Source organism: Grus americana, chromosome 3 (assembly GCF_028858705.1).
Source record: "Grus americana isolate bGruAme1 chromosome 3, bGruAme1.mat, whole genome shotgun sequence".
NCBI classification, from domain to species: Eukaryota; Metazoa; Chordata; class Aves; order Gruiformes; family Gruidae; genus Grus; species Grus americana.
Genome location: NC_072854.1, coordinates 92,208,900 through 92,231,807, shown reverse-complemented (window position 1 = coordinate 92,231,807; position 22,908 = coordinate 92,208,900). Strand labels below are relative to the sequence as shown.

The 22,908-nt window shown below is 49.5% G+C and overlaps 1 protein-coding gene across 4 annotated transcripts in view; it reads left to right on the top strand.

The window, feature by feature from the left end:
* MDGA1 (MAM domain containing glycosylphosphatidylinositol anchor 1) overlaps nt 1-22,908 on the top strand; it is a 143,230-nt gene that overhangs the window by 88,386 nt on the left and 31,936 nt on the right. For all 4 annotated transcript variants that reach the window (XM_054821121.1, XM_054821120.1, XM_054821119.1 and 1 more), the window contains 2 exons: nt 2,063-2,332; nt 5,676-5,827. In XM_054821121.1, the coding sequence (XP_054677096.1) occupies nt 2,063-2,332; nt 5,676-5,827 (422 nt within the window). The remainder of the gene's footprint in view (nt 1-2,062; nt 2,333-5,675; nt 5,828-22,908) is intronic.

Here is a 22,908-nt window from a genome sequence, read left to right as displayed (position 1 = left end):
TTGCAGCGTACGTCCTTGCAGGGGGCACTTTGTCCATTTTCAGACCTTTTCCTCTGTCCCAGCTCTGTACACAGGCGCTGCTCGGTGCAGTGAGGGAAGCTGCTCTCCCACTGCTCGCTCTCCTCCTAGATTGCATTGAGTACATCTGGAGCTGCTGTGCCACTTCTTTTAAGCCTTCCTTTCTCTTTTCTCTCCCCTTTTCTCTTTTTTTTTTCCTCCTACATCACCAGCTGGCCTTGATTATAATGTGAGACCCCACCGGCTTCAATTAAGGAGCAGATGTGACCCAAGAAATGGGATAGCAGCTAGGGATGGAGATGACACATCCATGGCACTAGGTCTAATCAAACAACTTCTCACATTATTCTCGCCGTGAGGTGGGAGACGTGTGAGCCAAAGGCAAGTCAGCACTTGGAGCACCCGCAGAGACACGTTGCGAGCGAAGCCATCTGTAATGAGCTGACCATGCCACTCAGCACGGCAGCGTGAGCTCAGTCAAGGGCTGCTTTTAATCCACTTAAGTGCAGCAAAGGGCCCAGAGGCTGAGAGTTGAGAACAGGTACCTAGAAAACACTGTCAAACAAGGGCTGCCAGGTGGAGGGGATGCTCGTACGCTGTGTACACACAGATGTGTCTGTGTCCCTGGGAGAGGGGACACTGTGCATGCAAGACTTCTGGGGCGGTATGTGCACCACCTTCATCTGTGGTAAAGATGGAGATGTCACTAGTGTTACAGAGCTGTAGGTGAGTCTTGCTTGGGTCAGGCTGTGGGAGGGGAGACACTGGTGTGCTGGAGCCCTCCAGGCACGGCTGTGTTCAGGGCGGCAGGGATGCTGTGTGACCCATGGTTCTTGGTGGAGCTGTGTCTGTGGCACTGCAGATGCTGTGTGTTGCAGGTTTTAGGGCCTGGCTGTGCTTGGCAGCTTTGCACACCTTTAGAGGAGGCAGGTGCTTTGTAGATCTGTAGTGCATAGACATCTGTGGAAGAGCAGGTGCTTGAACCTGGAAAAGGTGAGCTGTGATTGTGCTGGAGCTGCTGTAAGTCTGTTTTCCCTCTTTTACATTCAGGCTAACAGCTGGTTTGTGTTCAGGAAGCCTTTCTCATTTTAGAAGATGAGCTCCTGGTTATTCCCATGCTGGAGTGTTTTAATTAAGAGTTTATTGCAAGTGTAAGATGTCCATCAGATGGCTGTGGAGACTGAAGTCCTCTGCCATTGCATTAAATAAGGGGTAACCCAAGCAATACCAATCCAGACTTTCTCCTTGCTCTGCCTCAACCATGCCCAAATCATGAGGGTCCTGTAAATTTTTACAAGTGCTAAAGAACAAGACTTAGTCGCCTCCCTTTGCTAAGGAGGTGGTCACACATCACCATTCTCATACTACTGGCAGAGAAGCTGACACAGAGAGATGTCAGTTGCCTCTCAATGTTGGGGAATTGTTGCCAGAGATAAAAATAGGACCCAGAGTCCCTGTAGCCAGTCCCTAATGTGTTATATTGATGTATTTGGGAGAGGCGCTTTAACACCCTTTCAGGTCTGTGCTCTGTGGGGACAGCCAGTGCGTATCCCTCCATCTGAACATGCTGTCCCTCATAAACCTGTCAGACCTTGACCAGAAGAACATGAATGTAATTGCTTAGGAGCATACCTGCCTGCTCAGGAAGTGCAGTTTATGCTGGGTACGAGGACTATGGTGGTTCTGATTAGGATCTGAGGACTGAATCCAAGCTGTGGCCCTCAGCTGCTGGAGTTGTACTTCTCACGTGAAAGAGCAGGGCTTGGTAGCTCGTCCAAGCAGTGTCTCACCATGGGATGAGTGCTTGCTAAAGGCCACCCCTACCTAATAAATGGGAGGGAGGTGGGAGGTGGCCACAGCCCAGTCAGAAGGGGATGTCAGATGACTATTGCTGCTTTTGATGAAGCCTAGTTTGCACCAGAAAATAAATATCCTCTTGGAAATCATAGGTGCTTGCCTCCTCAGAGGCACCACTGGGGTGACCGTGCTGAGCGAGACGGCTGTTCCCTGATGGTGTCCCTGTCTGTTGCTCTTTGGTCTCCAGTTCCCCCTGTGGTGGAGCCGGCCTTCCAGGACATGCGCCAGGGCGTGGGGCGCAGCGTCACCCTGCGCTGCACCATGCTGAAAGGCAGCCCCATGAAGGTGGCCACCTCCGTCTGGCGCTTCAACGGGACCCTTCTGGCGCAGCCCCTGGCAGAGCAGCAGGACTACTCGGAGCTGAAGGTGGACAGCGTGAGCCGGGAGACCAGTGGTAGCTATGAGTGTAGCATTTCCAACGACGTGGGGGTCTCCACCTGCCTCTTCCAGGTGTCTGGTAAGTCACAGAGCACACATTGGAGCGAGCTGTTGGATGCGGTCATGGAGGTGGGAAGCTTGCTCCCAATAAACTGGGGCCAGTACCAGCAACCTCTGCTGCCTCCTCTGTGCACGACACTGTGTTCACAGGGGTTGGCTTTCCATAAGCCAACAGGGAGATCTGCCTCCATCATTCAGGCAGTCCTGGGATGGACCTGGGGCAGTTGGTGCCAGCCACTGGTACATTTTAGCTGTGTTTGACCACTTGCCTGAAAGGTACAGGAGTTAAGACTGCCTTCAGCTTTCAAGCTTGGACAACCTGTATCATAGATAAGTATTGACCAAGGGGGAGTGAAAGGCCCCAACAGGCTCCAAAACATCTAATTTCCCCTCTAAAAACAAACAAACTGTATTACGTGTTTCTGTACCTTCCCTGTGTCTCCTGTCGGTCTGTGTCTCACGATGCCTGCTAGGACAAACATGAGCTGGGAATGGGTACTGGTACTCAGTGGAATTGCTGCTCACAGTTTTCTGTGAATCCAGCAGGCACCATAACAGGATTCCTTTTCAGCACCTGCAACTGCAAAGAGGGATGGCAGAGTTATAGCATTTAAAACCACACATCTGACCTAGCCTCTCCAGCTGATCATTAAATCTGCTTTTCCCATGACCCCAGATTTGACTTGGGCACCAGTTTCTCGACAAGGTCTGCAATGAAGTTGCCTTAGTAAGCAATAAATTCAGCCAAAATACTGGGTTTTCAGTCCAGGGCCAATTTATAATACTTTTCAAGTCAGGGCTGAACAAATGAGAATAAATAACATCCAAAGAGGCCTGATTTTGAAGCAAATCTTTCCTAGGGTTTGGAAAAGCTCAGGTATGCTGTAACTCTGAGATGCTCTCAGAAATGGGGAAGCCCAGACCACTTCTAGTGTTTGGGCCCCTTTTCAGGACCTTGCTCTCACCCCTTGAGATTTCCTGGAATTTGTCTGGCAGTGGACTTTACTTGAGAGCTTTGGCCCTCTCTACCCTTTCTTCATATGTTACCAACTCTCATGTCACTAAGTGATGGCAAATCATATCCCACTCTGAGCCACCAGAGCAAACTGTGTCCCTAGCAAGCTTGGGAATGCTCCCAGGATCTGAATTTCTTGCTGGAAGTAGTAACAAATACATTTTACCACCTGGTGTGCCATGCTGTGCCCCACAAGATAAGATCCCCTCAGCAAAAAGCAGCGTTCATCCCTAGAGAGCACTCATCAGGAAAGCAGCAAGCATTTATTTTCCTGCATCCCTTCTCCGTTTCCAAGGCATTGATACCTGATGGTGGCTTTTTAGCTCCAGACATCTCTGCCTGTGTTCTGGACAGTTACAAAGCAGTTAGACCTTCTGAGCCTGTAGAGCAACCTGAAAAATAATCCAGTGGCTAGGCTGTTGTGCTTGGGCTCAGGACCACTGGAGTTTTAATTCCCATCAGCCACAGCCTTCCTGTGTGAGCAGGGGGGATGGCATAGTCTGTTTCTGGTCCTTCTCTGTGAAAGAAGGACCATAAACTTTCCTGTCTGACAGGGAGGTAGTGACTCATTTGTGACTGTGAGGTGTTCAGATGTACTGGAAACAGAGTTCATAAATCTGCCCAGGATGGGATTAGTTTCTTCTATGGATGTGAGATTAGCTTTCTGAGGTGTTTGGGAAGGATAGCGAGACATCCAACCCACTCCCCTTGAGCAGGTTATCAGGGCAGCCCATACTGGTCACCACCTGCACTCCCACTAGCCCCAAGCATAGAAAAGCTGTGAGAGATGGAGTGAATAACCTTCAGCTCTTCATGTCAGCTGTAAGCAAAAGACAAAACTTTCCAGCAATGGTAAAAGTTTCCAGAAAGGAAGTTCCAAAAGTATCTTGATGTGCTGCATTTCTATTAGAAGGTTTGGTTTTTTTAGCTTCCGTTTCCATCTTGGAGTCAATTAATAAGGAATTAATATCATGCAAGATGATGATTATCATCAGTTCTGATTTTATTTCGGAATCCATTACGAAGCTTGACTTCCACAGTCAATACAAGTTGAATAAGCAGCAATTAGTCTCTGAGGTGGTTCTGAACTTCTTGCTTGTGCAAAAATTCAAGTCAATAAAAATAATAAGAAAAAAAGGACTTGGAAATAAACATCAATATTATCCATCTGAGTTCATAAAAAATAAGCATTGAATCCTTTTGAGCCTAATTATAACCACATAGAATGGCAGGGCCTGTGATTCAAGTGGAAGGGTGCAACAAACTGCCTGGGGGAGACAGTGTTTATGCCAGTTCTGCTCTCCGGCATCCCTTGCTGCCCAGGCTTCTTTCTGGTCTGTGCAGGTCCAGATTGGACCTGAACCCAGAAAGGAGAGTTTTTGTTCAGGTCCAGTTCCTGCCTAGCTCAGGACAGGACCTGCCAAAAACTGAAGTGCACAGAGTGAAATGAAGGTAATTTCAAATAGGGCAAAACCACATGTGGTTAAGGCCTCAGGTTGCTTCTGGACCCTGTGCATTAGTCCACCAGTTTCTGGGCTGCATGGCAGTAGCCTTCGAATTCTGTTTGGTAGTGGTTCAAGACAGCAGCGGCTGGGGAAATGATGGGAAATCCCTTCTTTGAATCACCCAGTTTCTCTCTGCTATGTTGTTTCTCCTGTCTTTCCCTTCCTCCTGCTGCCCTCTGTTTTTTAAGGGGAGACATGGGTTTAGAAAAAGATATCTCCATCCCTGCAAAAGCTCCCGCTGTTTTTACTCAGGCTGAGGTCAGCATCCTCTTTGCTGCTGAGTTGACTGTCGTGTTACAAAGAGGCTGGGGCACTGTGTTGCCAAGGCAGGGGAGGTGCAGAGGGAGCAAGGTCTCCTTTTTAATGCCGTGGTCCCTGTGTGATAAATAACACTTTTCCTGTGACCTACTGGCCAAATGATCTTTCCTCAGGGTTTGTTAGCAGGAGACTCTGTAAAGCAGCAGATGAAACAGGAGAAATGCCAGTTTAAAGCTGTTACCTCAATCTAAACTACAAAGTAAGAGAGAAAAGATTAGAGCTGGTTCCAGCTGAAGAACTGAAGTTGTTCCCGCCTTCTTTGGTGTCGGTCATGCCCCACTGGTACTGCAGGGCTGCTAACCCTCCCAGTAGTTTAGCTGTGAAAGCAGTAGTGATTCACAGAGAATGATGGCACAACAGTGCAACACCAGCTACAATAGTAAAGGTGTCCGTCACGTCAGAGGCAAGCGGATGAGCTGGGCAAGTGGGGCTGTTGCACTCTCACCACGTCTCTTTGTAATTTATGTTTCGCCTTGATCCCCCTCTTTTACTTTCCTCCCTCTTTTTTTTTTTCTCCCCTCCAGCCAAAGCTTACAGCCCAGAGTTTTACTATGACACTCCCAACCCCACCTTGAGCCAGAAGCAATCCAAGAATTACTCTTACGTCTTGCAGTGGACGCAGAAGGAGCCCGATGCTGTGGATCCCATCCTGAAGTACCGACTGGAAGTCCGGCAGGTAAGGTCTGCTCTTCTGGAGCCTTAGCACGTGCCCTTGGGAAGAGGAACCTCTCAGGCGGCAGTTACATTGATGTCTCCTTGCTGATTAAGAGCTGAAGGTGATGAAATTGCCACATCCTGGTGGTCTTGCACCTTCCCCACCAAATGGAAGAGACAGGCCAAGTGCACCGCTCAGCATTCGTTTTTACGTCTGGTGTTGGGTACGATCGAGAGCTTTCAAAGCCCTGCTGCCTCCCATCAGACTGCTCATGCTCAGTGTTTTGAATGGGGTTTTAATGTGAACAAAACGCCACAGTCATTAGTAGGTATTGTAGATTTTTATAGGCCAAAGATTCAAGCGAGTGGAATTCCATCCTACTCACTCATATGAAATAAAGGGAATAAGCTGAAGAGCTCTCCAGGCAGGAACTGCAGGAAAAAGTCATCGACTGTTTGTGTTGCAGAAGGGCTTTCATACTGTCACAGTAATGAAGCTATTTGGACTATATAAACTCTGCAGGGGAAGAGAAGTGGGTTTCAAGGTTTCTGAGTCTAAAGAGAAATCATACCAGAGGGTGGAGGGGGAGAACTGAGGGAAATCTGAAGAGATCACTGGTTGGAGAAGGTTAGGGAAAAGTCTGATGTTTTTAAAGAGCACGTTAACCTAGTAGGATTACTTTGATCCACAGTCAGCAAAGCTCTCGCATTCAACATTTTTTCAAAATGTGGACACTTAACATTGGTGGTTCTTGCCATTCAGTCATAGCTTGGGAGCAAATGCATTTTGCAAGGAAAAGTTTGTTTACTGTAGATAGAAAACAAAATAATTAAAAAGATCCAAGTGTCTCTTTCGTCTAGTTCTGCACAGTAGGCTCCAGTTTTATGTCTCTGTTTGATTGTGAGCTCTCTGGGGTGGGACAGCCTTTGTTTGTTACTCGAACCATGCGGAGCACATTGTCGGTGCTTAATAATAATACAGGACACAGGGGAGCCTCTAATAATGAAGGCAGTTTGTCATAGTACCCCTTCCCTCTTGGCTGAGTTTTGCTATTATCAGCAGTGCAATTCAATGAACTAATTTGTGATTTTTATCCTTCTCCAGTGATGCTGAGGGTTTTTTCTTTTGCACAGTGCCTAAAAGTAATCTTGGATCTGTTCCTCATTGAGGTCCTACTGAAAGGGATCAAGAAAAGGGAAAATCACGTTTCTGCTTTAAGTTATGACATGAAGGAGGCTGAGTGCCCATGCGAATTTAACCCTCGCTGGTTTTGTTCATATCCCATCAGTTACTGCTGTTAATGTTTCTTTTGCAGCGTTACTACATAGCTGTGACTATTCAGTGGTGTGGTTTAGAGGAGTGTTGTATCGCGGCCCTGCTGTAGCCCAGTCTCACGTATGGGCAGTGTCTTAGAAATGGCTACAGGTGCTGCTGTGGTGGTGTCTGAATAAGGGAGGGCAGAGAGAGGAGGAAGCAGAGGAGTTTTGTTCCCTCTTCTGTCAAGTACAAGCAGGAAACACTCTGGAAAAGGCTTTCATGTAATTGCCTCCTCCTGGCCCTCCTCCGATGAAGACACTTGCATTTCATGGTGAGGTCTCCGCCCCCATGTGCCATATACTGAGGTCTCACAGAGCCCTTTTCCTTTCCTTTCCTTGTCCCAGAGGAGCCTTGTGACACCTCCTGACCTTTCACTCTTTCCCTTGCGCCGTCACCCTCGTCCACATCCCGCAGGCTTTGCTGCTCCGTTGCACCTTCTCTGTGGTGGGCTGAGCTTCGTGTCCTGCTGTTCCATCATTGGACTGCAGAACACGGTGACATTACTGAATACAACCCTGAAAAGCTCAAAAGCTTAAAAGCATTGCTGACTGGAGAGCTTTTAAGACAGGGGATTTGTCTGCCTGAATGAGGAGCCGCTGTTTGCCTGCATGCCCTCCTCACTGGATACACTGGCTTCCAGGCACTGGCCATGGTGGCACGGAAATCCTCCTAGAGAGCTAGGATTGCAGTGGAATTATTCTCCTCAGATAAAAACAGGCCTTACACGCAGCCAGTCGCGACTGATTTATTGCTGGCATCAAGCTGATGAAAGCTTACCCAGCCAGCCAACTCACCTTCTCCTCCAGCTCTGGGAGCTCCCCAGCCTCGGTGGTCGGTGGCAGGTGCTCTTCAGCATCTTAAGGATGAACGGGGCAGCAGCAGGAGCAGCGTGCAGTCTCAGGGTGGTGAGGGGTTGTCTAGAAGACATTAACTCTTGCTGAGCTGGAATCCAAAGGGCAGCCAGCTGGGATGCCCACTGGTTGTAAAATGCTTTGCTGCTCTCCCCAGTTTGCTAGGAGAGCTCTTGGCATATGTAATATGAAGATCCCTAAGTAGCAGGATGCTTTGCAAGGCACCTGGGAACCCTTGAATTAAATTTGCTTACTGCAGCTGCTGAAAATGGGGCTGAGTGAGAGTCAAAGTGCTGTTTATTAACTGGCTGGTGCTGTGGCTCCTCCAACTCTTCCTGTTCAGCAGCTTCCGAGGGCTGGTTGGGCATTCCTGGGGGGATTGCAAGCAGTCTGGGAGGAATTTGGTTTCCTAAGCAATGCATGGGGGCTCCCAGCAAGACGGGCAGGTGTGTTTCCACAGGAGCTCATTGTTCCCAGCGCTGAGGAGCAGGCCGAGCGGCACAGCAGACGTACCAGTTCCAGTAGAATAAGAATTAACCTTCGATTAAAACCAAATAAACAGCCTGACAGCTTGGAGCCACTGACCCAGGCAAAGCACATACGATAGCAATGTGGAGCAGGCTTCTTGTAAAGCCTCTGTTTTATGTCTTGACAAATAGGCTGTTGTTTCCTGAAGTGCATCGGTCAGGTGGGCTAGGCAGTGGCTTCGTGTTGAGTAGCAATTCAGAGGGGAAAACGTCCCCACTGAGGAACTGCAGGGGCCTCACGGACACCTGTCCTTGGCGGCTTGGGAGGTTTGTCCTTTCTTGCTCTGAGACAACTGATCCAAATGCCGACCACCTCACTTCACCATGAGTTCGGTGGTTTGGTTGTGGGCAGATGCCATGAGGCTTTTGGGGTATTTGTTTGGTCATCTTTTTTCCTTCCATGTATTCTTGCAGCATAGAAAGGTACTGAGGCATTGTGCTCCAACTGAAAATGTTTTTCATTGCTTGGGGATTCAAAGCAGCCTCCCCAAACCAGATCTTTGCTTAAAAAATAAAAAGCCTTTTAAGTTGCTTGTTTCTCTCTGTGTATTTTATCCCCTCCCAGAGCTCTCCTCTAACATTAAAGAGAAAAGAAAAGCCATCTAATATTGCAAGCAGGTTGCATCCTGGAGGAAAGATCTGAGCTGGCCTGGTGGTTACGGTTACAGGGGATAGTGGCAGAATTACTGTGCGCTTAATGAGCTGGAACCCATCTGTGACCTGAGGCTGCAGGAGAAAGAGGAAGGAGAAGGTATTGGTGCAGTAGGGAAGTTTAATCTTTGTTGTGCCCCTCAAGGAGACCTGAGGCTGCTGTCTCCTCCATACCTTCTGATACACAGGCTCGGGCCAGAACAGGGCCAGTTTAACACATTCCTGCCTTTCCCCTCCTCGGAGCAGGCTCAGCTCTACCTGCCAGACAGACCCCTGTAATTTGCACCCGGCCAAGCCCCAGACCCATTTGCTAAATTAGCTCACTGGGTTGTCACTTCAGATTAATTCCTGTCGGGGAGACCATCTTTAATGAGAGTGGCCCTGTGCAATGCCTGAGTAATTGTATGGTCTCTCTGTTTGTACTTTCATCCCCTCCATGTTGGATAAACATCCCCTGCTGTCTACAAAACTCATCTGGGCTCCGGAGCTGGCTGCCGCTTGCCTCATCAGCCAGCCAGAGCGGCATTAATGAGAGCTGCGGCAGTGGGGAGCCGGGCTCACCGTGTGGGGAGGTGACAGATAACAGAGCTGTGTGGACAGACATAGGACAGGGGCGTTAGCAGGAATTTAATGATTGTGATTAGAGTGGAAGGTTAACTCCACTGATGGCCAGCGCAGCACAGCGGGAGAGGTTTTATGCTGAGGCCCACGGGCTGCAGATTTGTATCACTTGCTTTCTACCTCTGAGTTGTTCTTTTGCTCTCCTCTGAGCCCGCTTCAGCAGCGTCTGTCAACTGCTGTCTGTCTTTGGCTTCATTGCCGCACAGAGCTGGATGCTGCTCCAAGGACACGCAGACCCAGGCAGGGACATCTCTCACTCGCTCCCTTCACACCAAGCAGGGGTGGTACTACTCGAAAGGGAGGATGAGCAAGCAGTACGCCAGCCTATAGTCTTTTACATAAATGTTTAGTTGAGAACACTGTTAACTCGTACCACTGTGCTTCCCCTGTTCGTGCAACACCATGGCTTGATGAACCCATGTGTGTGGCCCTTGGCCCATGAAGAACCCAGCATAGTGAAGTTGGATGCATCTTCCAATGCTTGTAAGCAACCCTGTGATAACATAAACAGTTAGTGTGGGCAGTCAGGGTAGAACAAACTTCCAGAGCAAGCTAATCTACCCAGCCCTGCACTCATCAGGAGTGAGAACATCCATGCCAAAAGCTTGTCTCCTCCCATCTTCAGCAGTAGGCAGTGCCTGGAGAAGAGTATAAAACAGACACACACAGAGTATTGCTTTCTCTGCCTCTAAATATTTTAAGCCGACTTGTTTATTGGGCCCCAGGTTAGGAAAGGCTGTGAACACAGAAAGGCAGTGTTCCCGAGCAGGTCATGGTGTACCTGAGTGGGTGGTGGCCCTTGCCGCAGCCCAGCTCTGCGCTCTGGGAGATGAACAAAATCCCTTTTCTTTTGCAGATGCAGCTTTGGCTTCAGGCAAAGCTTCTCGGGAAACTGAGCAGCCAGTGTCTTGGGGGGTGGCCTGAGGGCTGCACATGGGGGCCGGGGGCATCCCAAGAGCTAGGAAAGAAAGCAGCTCTGCACAAGCAGGCAGAGGTCACTGAACTTGCTTTACAAACCAAGGGGCTAACATTTTGCTGGCTCCAGGGGATTACACGCTGTCTGGGCAACGCTGCCATCACCAAGGTAACCACCTGACGCAGGGCTGTCGACAGGCTTGGGTCCATCGCCCTCATCCTGCTGCTCTGTGGGCACCGTGTCCCCAGTGACCCCATCCTGTGCATCCCCCCACTAGTGATGCAGTGGGGTTTTAAGTTGGGGGATGCTGCAGGAGCTGAGGAGGTGATATGGTGAGGTTTTAGGACAGCTTAGCTGAAAAGCAGTCAGGGCTGTTTTCCTAACTCCTTTTCATATTCGAAGATGAAAACCTTAAAGGATGGAGTTGTGACTTGTAAAATGTGACCTGTGCTGCACTCACCTGGTGTTACCTGGAAAAAGGGAAAGGGCTTGTGGTGCCATATCCACTGAGTAATCCTCTTGCTGAGAGGCTGTTTAACTGGACAGCCTAGTTTGGTGCCCCAGTGCAGTGCACAGACAGGGCACATGGAAAAGGGACGTGAGAGTCCTTTTTTCTTTCCTCCTCCCTGATAGAGCATTGCAGTCCCAGCCGGATGCACCAAGGAAGGGAGTGTGACTTCCCAGGAAGCAGCGGATGGTGGCCCTAGCTGCATGTGAGATGCTGCATGGATCAAAACTCTTGTGGGGCGTGACAAATGGCACATCCCTTTACTGTTTATTATTTCACTTGATATGGGTTGTGGTGGTCCAGTCTCACTGGTGTTAGGACTGGGGACTGCAGTGACTTGGCCTCCCAGTGTTCCCAGGACTGAATCTCAAAGCTGACCTTCTGTCATAGAATGGCTTATAAGTCACGTCTGCCAGACAGCCTCTTTAATCCTATCTTCTTTTTTGCCTGCCTTCACTGCAAGTTTGCTGTCTGATCACAGGCTGCTGTCGTATGGGACAACGTCAAATCAACACAATTCCACCTACCCGCTGAGCCGTCTGCTGTAGCAGGAAAACGTGTTTTTTTCAGCTCTAACTCTCCCCCACTGATGCACTCTCTTTTTTTTTTTTTCTATTTCAACTTTTGGTCAGGCAGTGAGAACAGGCAGATTACATTTGTGCTCTCAAGTCAATTGCCTTCAGTTGTGCTATGTGATGCCATGCAGAACTCGGCCCTGAGGGAGGTGGAAAAGGATGCAGAAAGAAGCCGGTGTGTCAACAGGAGGTGTGTTTGGTGGATGGTTCGAACAGCCGTCATGATGCAAAGCCAGAGAAAGCAAGAGGACGGAGAGGTGACATTGCCTTTTTAGGCTTCAAGAGGAGGACAGGTTTGGGACATGCAGTGGGATTGAGTGGCAGCCACACGCTGGTGGAAGGAGAGCTGATTGATCAATAGCATTTGATAGACAAGCTGTGCTTGAAGCTTAATGAGACTTCTGTGTGGGACCTGGGGGTGAAACAGCAACTTTGCCACAGGCATCTGGGAGCAGAGAGGGCAGAATCCTGCCGCAGCTGTGCTCTTTGCTGCCTGAAAATGGGACATCAACGTCAGTCACTGCAGCTGACAGCACATTGAGCCATCTCTCTTTTCATCCCTAGCAATCTGTCATGGGGTATGATGTGTCGACGAGACCTGCTAGAACAAGGTCTTTTCTACCTGTGCTGTAAGGGAAGACTCCAGGACAGCTGGATGTTTGGTGGGGGTGGGAAACAAGGAGCTTTTTCCACATTTCATGTTTTTTCCACCCAATGGAAAGGAAGAGAGTTTCTTCCTGGCCATGACTCACTGCAGGCGGGGGTGTCTGCCCAGCCATGGTGGTTGTTATCCCTGTCAGACAGAGGATCAGTGTGATTCCTACAAGGCTGGCCAGGGAAGCTCGATACAGGCCTGACTGGCACCGATGGGTCAGGTGAGTTCAACAGAAACGGCTGGGAGCTGTGGGATGAGGTTTCCCCTTTAGGTCTGCCTCTCATCTTCCAATGCCGCTATTGAGACTTCCCTTTGCCTACAAGAGCTTAACAAATGATCCCTAACTAATGAATTAGTCTGACTAATTATGTCTTTTTGCAAATTGCTCTTCAGTATGATTCATAGTTTTCCTGAGCTGGTTATCCCTGGTCCACAGATCATTTGCAGTCAGTTAGTTGGGAAAATTGGTAATATGAGTGGTGGCAGGTTTGTTATGCCTCATGGTACCATTTCTCTTCTCTGATTATCCAAAGTACGTAAGGTAACCTGCCCAAACCACGGTAGCTGAAGTTTTTACAAGGTGGCTTGCCATTCAGAAGGTGCCTTGCAGCAGAGATTTTGTTTTAGTCTTTTCATAAGCACTGCTCCTAATGCACTTCAAGTTCTTGACTGTGCAAGAGAAAAAGCGGGATATTGTTTAGCTTTCCTAGTACAAGGGAATAATTAAAAACAGTTTTCCCACTCTTAGCTCTGTTTGGAATAGTTACAGTGCCTGAGAACAGTACAGATAATCTCTCTAGAAAGGCTCATATGATCTTAAAACACATCTAGTAGCAAAATCTTATCTATCTCTAGCTCCTAACACCACTGTTCAGTGCTCATTCAGGCTAAGGAGAATGTGAGAGAAGAGATAATCACATTCCCCCCAACCAATATACCCCTCATATCAGCCTTGCAGGCTTGCAACGTTGTTTTCACACCATTGTGCTTGTTCATATCCAGCAGGCTGTTGGCTTGTGTTTTACAAAGCTGAGCACAGGATGAAAAATGCTTGCCAGGTATCAAAGATAAAAGTGAGTGCTTTGTGTGCATCTCTTATCCGCACTCCTTTGGTGGCTTCAAGGGGTACATGCTAGTTATTGAGTCTTTCTGAGAGTCCCTATCGATAGGCTGTGATGCAGCTTCCTCCCATTTACTCTGCTCATCTGTTGTTTTCAATAGACAGCCCATGTTCGTCCTACTGCTTCAGAGTCTTTTCTTTGTGCACCTTCTTCCCCTTCCCTGTTCTCCCTCCTATTTTCCACCTCTTCTTTCTTTTGTTTCTGTTTCCTTTTTTGGTTTTGTTCTTGGTTTTGGGTTTTATTCCTGGCTCTCGCTTCCTAGAACACGTTGGAGATAAGAGGAGAGTGTGAGCGGAGGGGGAAGGGTTTGGAAGAGAGACGTCGCCTCTCCCGTAGCTAATGACAAACAGGCAGGAATAGGCACTAGATAGATGTTTTGACTGTGTTTCATAAAGAAATGAAACTTACAGAGTCACGCTGCCAGTGCAGGCAGCATGGAGCAATGTGAAGGGCTTTATGGCTCTCCCTGCGTATGCTGTGCTGCCTGCCTCTTCTTTACTAGAGACAGGACTGCAAATGCAGTCGAGTTAGAGATGGCCTATAGGCTCTGGAATGATACTTACCTATATATCTTCATTACATGTACCAGACTGGGAAGTCCAGAGTCCCATACAAAGGCTATTTCTGCTCCAGTAAGCAGTGGCCCCATCCTTTATTAATTGCTGGTTTTAAGGGTAAAGGTGCCCTAACAGAGGGCTCTGCCAGGGTCTGTAGAGAACCCAAGAAAGGAAGTGTGGGAGATGGCGAGTCCTTTTGGTGGAGCATGTTTCCCTTGTAAGTTACAACCATTTTATAGACAAAATGGCTCAGAGCTCCACCTAACTGCAGCTGGGCAAACATGGGCTATGCAGAGCCAGAATGCTTTTTCTTTCTGGAGCCAGAAGTGCTGACAGCATGGTGCATAGACATGTACATGGGTCTGGCTGCAGGCAGTCGTGTCCAGTGCAAGGAAATGGGTGGAAGAGGAGCCTGTGCTCACTGAGGTTAGGGACGGGTTTAAAGTTGGATCCAGTAAGGCACCGAGCAGTTCTGATTTCCAGATGTGAGACTCAAAAGAGACTGGAACCATTGCTCTCTGCAGGAGAGGGCTATGGAGCAACGTGAGGGATATTGTCCCTTATTCAGCTTATGCCCATGCTGCAGACGTAGGTGATTTCAGGCTCTGCAGTGCATAGTTGTGTACGGGTAGGATCTTGCAGCAGCACTATAGAGCTTCCAGTCTTAACAGAAGGACCGCGTGTGCCTTCAGGATCGAAGATATGGCTGTGAGACAGTAGGAGAGAGATAACAAGCATGGCTAGACATACACGTAACCTGTCTAGCTCAGTACAAACCACAGTGGCTCCTTGCACAGACTGGGGAGTGCGTGGCTCTCCCTCCCTTCCCACCCATCACCAAATTCAGGTGCTAGTTTACCCCTTCTCTAACTCCGGGTTTCCCCTCCTCAGGATGCGTAGCCGTGCGATGCCCCAGTGAGCCCATGGCTCATGAAGTCGCCAGTCGTGCTGTGCCTCAGTTAAGGCTTTTACTTGACTGTCTCCCTGACAGAGTGAAGATTAGGTCTGTTCTTCTTAGACCAGGGAACATATGCTAATAAAATACATATTGCTTTCTGATCAGCCCCTAATGAAAGACATTATTGAAGAGTGTGGAACAAGCACTTACAGTAATTCATGACAGCACCAATTTGGCTTCACTGGGAAGCTGTAAACCTCTGCTCTTGGCGCCTAATGAGGATGGGCAGCTGATTGCATGTACGAGAGGAAGAGAGAGAGACTGTCTCCTGGCTTGGGTGGCTCCAGCTGTCCTCGGTAGCCACTGAAGGTCACAGTTGCTTCTCTCTTTGGAGCTGGGGATGTTTCAGCCCAGAAAGGGAGCATCCTGATAAGGACAATTTAGAATGAAAAGCCTCCAGGACTCCTCATATGGACTGAATAATAGATTGGCTTTGGCCATCCATGCTTGCTTAACCCCAGGATCTGAACCTGTGTGCTTGACTGATGAACAACATAGGCATGAATTTCAGTTCACTGGTGTGCTTGTCTGGCAAATGCCAACTTTATGTTTGCAATGTGATTATTTGCTCTGGAAACACCTAATGAGTAATGGTTATCAAGCAAGGAGAATGAAATAAATCCAAGTTTAAACTTACCCTAGCCCTTTAACTGATGCTGTTAATGCTTGACATCATTTCCACCTAAGATGCTGATGAAGTACTAACCCAGGAAAATGTTTTAATCCAATCGGACAGGCACAGGAAATGTGATGAGAGATTATAAAGAAACATCACAGTGACTGTCTTCATATCCAAACCAAATTTCTCCACTCCCCACAATTTACCCAAATGGCTTTTCCAGAGTGGGCAGGCATCTTCCCCAGCCAGTCAGATCAGAATCCCCTATTAAGATTGTGCTGCTCAAATTTTGTGCAGCTGACTCCAGGTTGGGAGGCAATGCCACCTCAGGATATCATAAGGAAGATCTGAAAGATGGAAAATTACTTGAGTGGTTCAGGTGGGATGAAATGCAGTGGTACAAATGCAAGGTCACGCACGTGGAGAGTGCTGTCAGAGGAATCTGTACAGGCTAGGAGCTCATCAGTGGGAAATGACTGAAGTGGAGGAACGATATGGGTGAGTTGACTCTGAGGAGCTGCTGGTAATATGCAGGTGTGAGAAAGGTGTACTCCTAGGTAAAGCCTGAGGTACTTCCAGGCAAGGTGGAGAAGTGCTACTGCATCCTATGTGCAGGGCTGGGATACCGAACTCCAGCAAGTGGGATCATGCAGAAAAGGATTATAGAGTCTATCAGGGAAAGTGAGAGTCTGTGTTACAAGAGGAGGCACAGAGTGCTCAGCTTGTTTAGCCTAGCAAAGCAAAGGCTGAGAGGTGGTGTGATTGCTGTCTATAAAAACATCAGGGGGTCAAGCAGCAGGGAGGGAAAAGAGCCATTTAAGCTAAAGGACAATATTGGCACAAGATCAACTGGGTGCAAGCTGCTTGTGAATAAATTCAGGCTGGAAATGAGAACATTAGGGTGGTCAGGCTCTGGAACAGCCATCCAGCGGGAGGAGCAGGCCAAACGGGAACAGCTTTTAAGATGGGATGTTGTACATTCATAAAATGAATAAGCAGAGGTAGTCCCCGCGGTGACAGGGGACTGGGCTCTGTCAGCCAGGAGTGTGCTTCCCCTGCTGTGTCCCTGAACGTGGCTGTGCTTCTCCCTCCTCTGAACTCCTGGAAGATAGGAGGGGGCTGCCAGTGCAGAGGGGTTTTATCCCTCTGCCAAAATACTGAGAGCAAGAATCAAATCTGTGGTGTTCAATTGCAATGTCAAAACCAAACCATCTTCCTCTGCTCTGCCCTGTGGTGCCAAGGTGACTTCAAGGACTAGAATCTCAATCCATTGCTGTGTGTCAGAAAGTGAGTGGAAGGAAGTGGGAGAGAAGGGCCAGATTTATGGCACGTTTTTCTATCATTGTGGAAAATACTGGAGCCTCATGTTCAGGAGAGGTTCCTAAAATTCCCTGTCCCCACCTCCCTCCTGCCCCTGATTCTGAGCATTTTTCATTCCTCTTTTCCCAAGGAATTTGCAATGATCTTACTCATCTCCTGGACTTTTCATTCTCCAGCAATGGAGAATGAGTCTGGCCCTTGGATAATTTGCTCTCAATCTTTGACACTGTAAACTCTGACCCACATAAATCCTGTCATCATCTTTTCCTTTTTTTTTTTAAACTTTAAGAAGTCCATGGCTTCTAAACTCTTTGAAGTTACCTCTCCAAGGCATCCTGTAGCTTTGGAGGTGCATTTGGGGCAGAAATTGAGGGCAAGGCATGTCTGCTGAGGGTATTTTGCATTGCAGAGCCCCATATTCATCCCAGGAGTTGTTACCAGTGCCATAGCAAAGCTCAGCCCCTTCCAGTCCCTAGGATGGGGTGCTTGGGAGTAATCTTTCCTGGCTGTCACCAATTTAAGGCCTCAGACACTGCCCATCCCATCATGTTGAGGGCAATGGTGTGATTGTTTCTGGTCTTTGTGAACGATACTCCCTTTGGCAGGGAGCAGCTGTGTCTTAGCTGGACTTTGTTGGGATGAATTCATGGCAGTCACAGCCACAGGGGAAATCCGATGTGAGATGATGTCTGCAGCACTCTAGGACAGAGATATATAATGTGTCCAAGACTCCTGGCAAACAGGCTGAACTGGTAAAAATGGGAGGCTTTTTCCCACCCTGAGTGGCATTGCCTGTCAGAGGAAAAGTGCCCTTCTGCTGCTGTCACCTTCTCCTGGCCCCTGGACCATGCTAAACAGGGATGTCTATGCCTGATGAGAAACTGGGCAGCTTGGCTGAGACAGGCTGTTCTAGGCATGAGAGAGACGGATGGCCTCACACCTACTGCTGCCAGGGCACTGAGCTTTGAAGACCACCTAGATTGCTGGTTTCTTGAAGAGTGCAGCCCACCAGCTGCATGGGCAGTTGAAGATTATTTTGTCCACATTATTGCCCCATGCTTTTTTCAGACCTTTTTGAAATACCTGTGCTTCCTGCACCACCAGGCTCCCCACAGCTCCAGGTCCTGTGCACATCTGCTCTCCAGAGTGTCCTGACTCTCACAGATGAGAGAGGAGGGCTGGAGTGGGGGGCACTCAGCCTAACGCCCCGCAGCATTTGTCTGTTGGGCTCCTCTGCAGAGCTGTGCGGGGAGCAAGGAAGAGCCCGTCAGAGGGAGGGAGCCTGCGTGCGAGGTTGCTGTGCCACACCAGCCTGCCTTCGTCTGCCATCTCCTCTCCCCTTGGAGAGGCTGGTGTGGCTGGGGATGGGAGCTGGGAGCTTTCCCAGTGCCCCACGTCTGTGGTTAGCAGGCGAGGACGGAGCGGGAGTGTGCGCAGCCACCCTCGTCTTGTTTGCACTGCAGGAAGGAGCAGCCGGGGGAATTAGAATGAGGCTGAGAAAAAAAGGGAGAGAGAGTGAGCGTGTGTGAAAAGGATTTGGAGGGAGATACTGCAAAGCAGAGCTAGCGCTCATGCCCTGAGCTGAGAAGTTGTTGAGGAAGCGGGACAAGTAAGGAGAGAGTGGTAGGAGTGAATAGCAATGCTGGGAAGCTGGATGCCCGCAGAGCAGTTCCTTTGCTCCAATCAGCTTGTTGGAGAATCGGTATGATTTTAATGTATGTTTTTCTAGCTGGTGTTTGCAACAATTCCCTGGGGCTTGCTGATGAAACAGGTTTTCTTTCTAATTTCTCCCTCAAACAAGCATGCAGCTGCTTGATGTGCAGCTGGTTGTGAGACCACATGTGTGGCTACGCAGGTCACACCAAGTCCCAGCACTGGTAGGTTATCGTGGTCTTGTGAATCCGTGCTGCGGTTTGTTGAGCAGGACTGCAACGTCAACTGTTGACAGATGTGTTTATTAATATCCTTTGGCTTTATTATGTTTGTTAGCTGATAAGTACCTGGTTTAAATATCATGCAGTCTGAAAACACATCCTTTTTTCCTTTAATAACCTACATAAAGAGAAAATGTTGATGTGGCAGTCTCATACTTTGGAGCCCTCTGCTGTGACAGCATCCCAGCTGGGATTGAAGCAGGGGGCAGGGGTAGTGTGGCATCCTGCTTTTCTTTCTGAGGCTCTTTGTGTATATTCCTGGACCGTGAGCTGTCTCGGCTGGCCACAGTGGGTCAAGCACTCTCTAAGCATCACGAGCCAGCTCAGATGATAAGACGGGGCACTGGGCAGACAATACCTACCAACAGAATGTGATGGTGAGGAAAGAGAAAGGGCAGACCTAGTTTGCAGGTCCTGGAGGCTTGATGGCTAAGTACATGTGAGCATGTGAGTGTGCTCTCCCTTAGTCGCTAATACTGCTTACAAGCGACAAGGGAAAGGGACAGGTTGCACACTGTGCGTGTGAATGCATATGTCCCACGTGGAGCTGATTTTGCCCTTTGTAAGGTGTTTTTAGCGAATGCATTCTGTAAGAACGTTCTCCCCTCTGCAGCCTGTGTGATATTCACAGCCAGCTGGTGGAAACTGTGGGTTTGTTTGTTTTTTCCCTTCCCATCCCCTCCCTCTGATTATTGGAAATGAAAGGAGGTGAAGGCAGAGATGAGGCTGTGCATTGCACTGTGCTCTTGTTCTGGCCCCACTGGCAGCATCCCGAGCCTGGTGATGAATGAGCTTGTTGCGTGAGATCCTCCACTGAGGCTTCAGCATCTCTAATAAGGTGGCCAGCATTTCACTGTCCTCTGTGCCTGCCTCTGCTTTATTAACTGCACCACAGCAATATTAAGCTGGAGCACTGGGCCAGCGTGATCAAGAGGAAGGAGGCTGAGGAGGGGATGGAGGGAGGAAGATACCAGGGTAGCATGGGATAAGAGGACACACGGAGCAAGAGAATGAGGGCAACAGTGGGCAGTTGAAGCAGAGGATTAAAAAATGGGTTCCTGCTGGACTGATGCATGCAGCTCTGCACAGACCTGCTGCTGGCAATCAGGGAGGCAAAGGTTGTTTAGGGAGGGGGAGGCAGAGCCAGACCTTGGCCTTAACCTCTCTGTCTGCTGGACCTGTGCTAGTGACTGCAAGCTGGCACCTGCTCCGCGTGCACACAGCAAGCGGCTGGCTGGACCTGTTCCCTTTTTCTCCCTTGCATTAATTTCATGCCCTTTAAGCTGTGCTGGCAGCACACCTGGCCCTTTCTCCTGATGGCTGCAGCTAGCCCAGGGGAGACATTTGGCCCATGCTGCTTTTCCCCCAGAAGAGCCAGTCTGTCCAAAGACATCCCGGGCCAGTTCTGTCGGGATGCCAGGACTGCAGGGACTGTAGTAAGGATGTGCGGAGGGCAGCCTTGCTGGCAGCCAGTTGCTGTGTCTGCCCACCTTGCAGGTCAAATAGAGACAGGACACAGGCTGAGAGAGGAATTGGGTCCAAAGTATTTAGTGAATGGAAGAGACCCTTGCAAAACTTTTCCTCTGTGCTCCGAGGGGAGGTACGTGCTGGGCCCAGGCTCTGCCGTTACCATTACCTAGTGATCCAGGTCTCTCCTGGGAAGCAGGATGTGCCCCCCCGCCCCCGGGGGGCATATGTGCCTTTATTAATTTCTGTTTCATAGCCATGTCTGGGTGGCAGCCAGATATTTATTTGGTTAAAACCACGTGCCCCTGAGGATAGACTCAACTGGGGGATCTAGAGCTTTGCAGTCCAGACTGGAGGCTGACGTCTCAGTTTGTCCTGGATTAGGTGATGTGGGAGGGTAAGTGATTTGACATTGCTCCCAGAGGCTTTAGATACCCAAATTCCACCTAACTCCCAGCTGAGGTGGAATTTGCACTGTCTGAATTTCAGCCTCAGGCTTCTCTCCAGCTCTCCATTTTGTTTCTCTTCTAAAGGTTATGTCTAGACAAGGGAAATGGCTCCTGACCTCCCTCTGTTTGCTGTCTGCCTTCCCAGCACCCCTGGCTCATGGCAGCCTGTGGGGAGGAGCTGCCGCCAGCCCCACACAGTCAGGCTCCGCTCCCCAAAAAGCCCCATGCCAGGAGCCGTACCGCTCCAGCCTCCTGCTTCTGGCTTGTGACCCCTCCTCTCCTCCCAGATAACTGGGGGTCTGGTGCTAATGATCCCAGGTGAGGTTCCTGCCGCTGGGAGCCAGCTCCGCTCTTGCTTGGCAGAGCGGCGGTGCGGAGGGCTGGCAGATGGGAAGGCTGAGCGGTAGGCATGCCAGTTGGATCAGCACCCAGCTCGTGTGCATGCAGATGGGGCGTTGTTGATACGAATGCATCCTGGCAGCATCCCGGTGCCAAGTTCATGCTTGGTTCCCAGAGGTACTGCCCTGATCCTGCCCACTGGGACTGCTCCCAGGTGCCTTGCGGGAAGGCACCGAGCTGGGGGAAGGCAGTGGAGCAGTTCCTGGCCCTCTGACCCATCTTGCCCAGGGGAGGAGGAGGAGGGTGCAGAAAGCAGTTCCTTGAGCAACTTGCACCCTGATCTGTCTAGGTACAAAGGTCTCTTAGGTACAATCTATAAGACCAGTATAAAGTTGTTGTTCACTGTGAGAACCACATGCAGCCGTAGATTCCCAGGGGCTAGTCCCTGCCCCAGCACGGTACTGTGGCAAGATCTGGTCCAGCCCTTCTTCACTTGAGAGCATCATCCAAACTGTGGATACATCAGCTCAGGTGAGGAGGTGGGTCCTGGCCATGCTGAAAATGAACAGGGCTCTGCCACAGGAAGCTCTCCAGTGGCAAACGTCGTCTCTGAGTTTGAGCTTAGAGTTCTATGTGTTAGGGCTGGAGGCAGGCAGAGGAAGGATTGCATGTGCCTGTTTTTACCAAGCACCACATCTGCATTGCTCCCCTGCCCTGCCTTGCTGATGACCTTCACTCCTGCCGTGCCCTCACTCCATCTTCTTTCCCCACACTCTCCACACTGACAGTTTTGCTGTAAACCTTCCTCCCTGTATCCCTGTACCAGTCATCCTGTAGTTTTGGAGTTAATGATGAACACTGAGCCTGCCTGTCAGGAGAATTGCCTTTGCGATGAAACCTGTCAGCCTAGAGGATATATCAAAGGCAGAGGGCGGCTTAGCATCTGGGACAGTGAACACTGGGCCATGGAAAGCCCTGCCAAAGGTCTTTTTACCAGGACCATCATCCTCAATAACACGTCAAGACTGAATCTTGCCACAAAGATCCAGGCACTCACAGCAACAGGCAGGAAATTGTACCTTCACGATGCAATCCTTGTTCTTGTTTTTCCCCCACCAAGCAAGCATGACTGTGGCAGGGAAGTTTCACTGACACGTAATTCATCATTTTTAGTGGTGGTGATTTTGACAATGATATTTTTCCCATTGTTTTCTTGAAAATTCCCTGCTGCCTTAGCAGACTGAACAATGTTCAGCACGATATGGTTTAGCTAGCATGGTTCAGCTCCTTCCTCAGTGGGCACCAGAGAAAGAGGGAGCCTGTGGGTGACTCCAGAGGACACTGACTTGAACTAGATCTCTTGCTTTGGTCTGTGGAGGCAGTGTGGGCTAGGATTTAAGGGTGGATCCTGTGGAAGGGTGCAGAGGAAGCATGGCAGTAGACAGGTCCCAGCAAGGCACCAAGTGAAATGCCACAGGGCCCAGACAGCAAATGAATGAATTCTGCAGTGGTGATTGTGAACTGATAGGTATCTTGGCAAAATGTCACACTGTATGTGCACAGGACCTTTGTACTAATGGGCGTGAGTTGGGCTAATTCCTCCCCTCTTGGAGACATTGGTTCCAACAGAGTTGCTCCAGGACCCGTAGTTCAAGTTGTCCCCCAGGCAGGAGGACCCCAAGGCTTTCCTTCAGGGAGAGCTCAGGCTCCTGGTCAC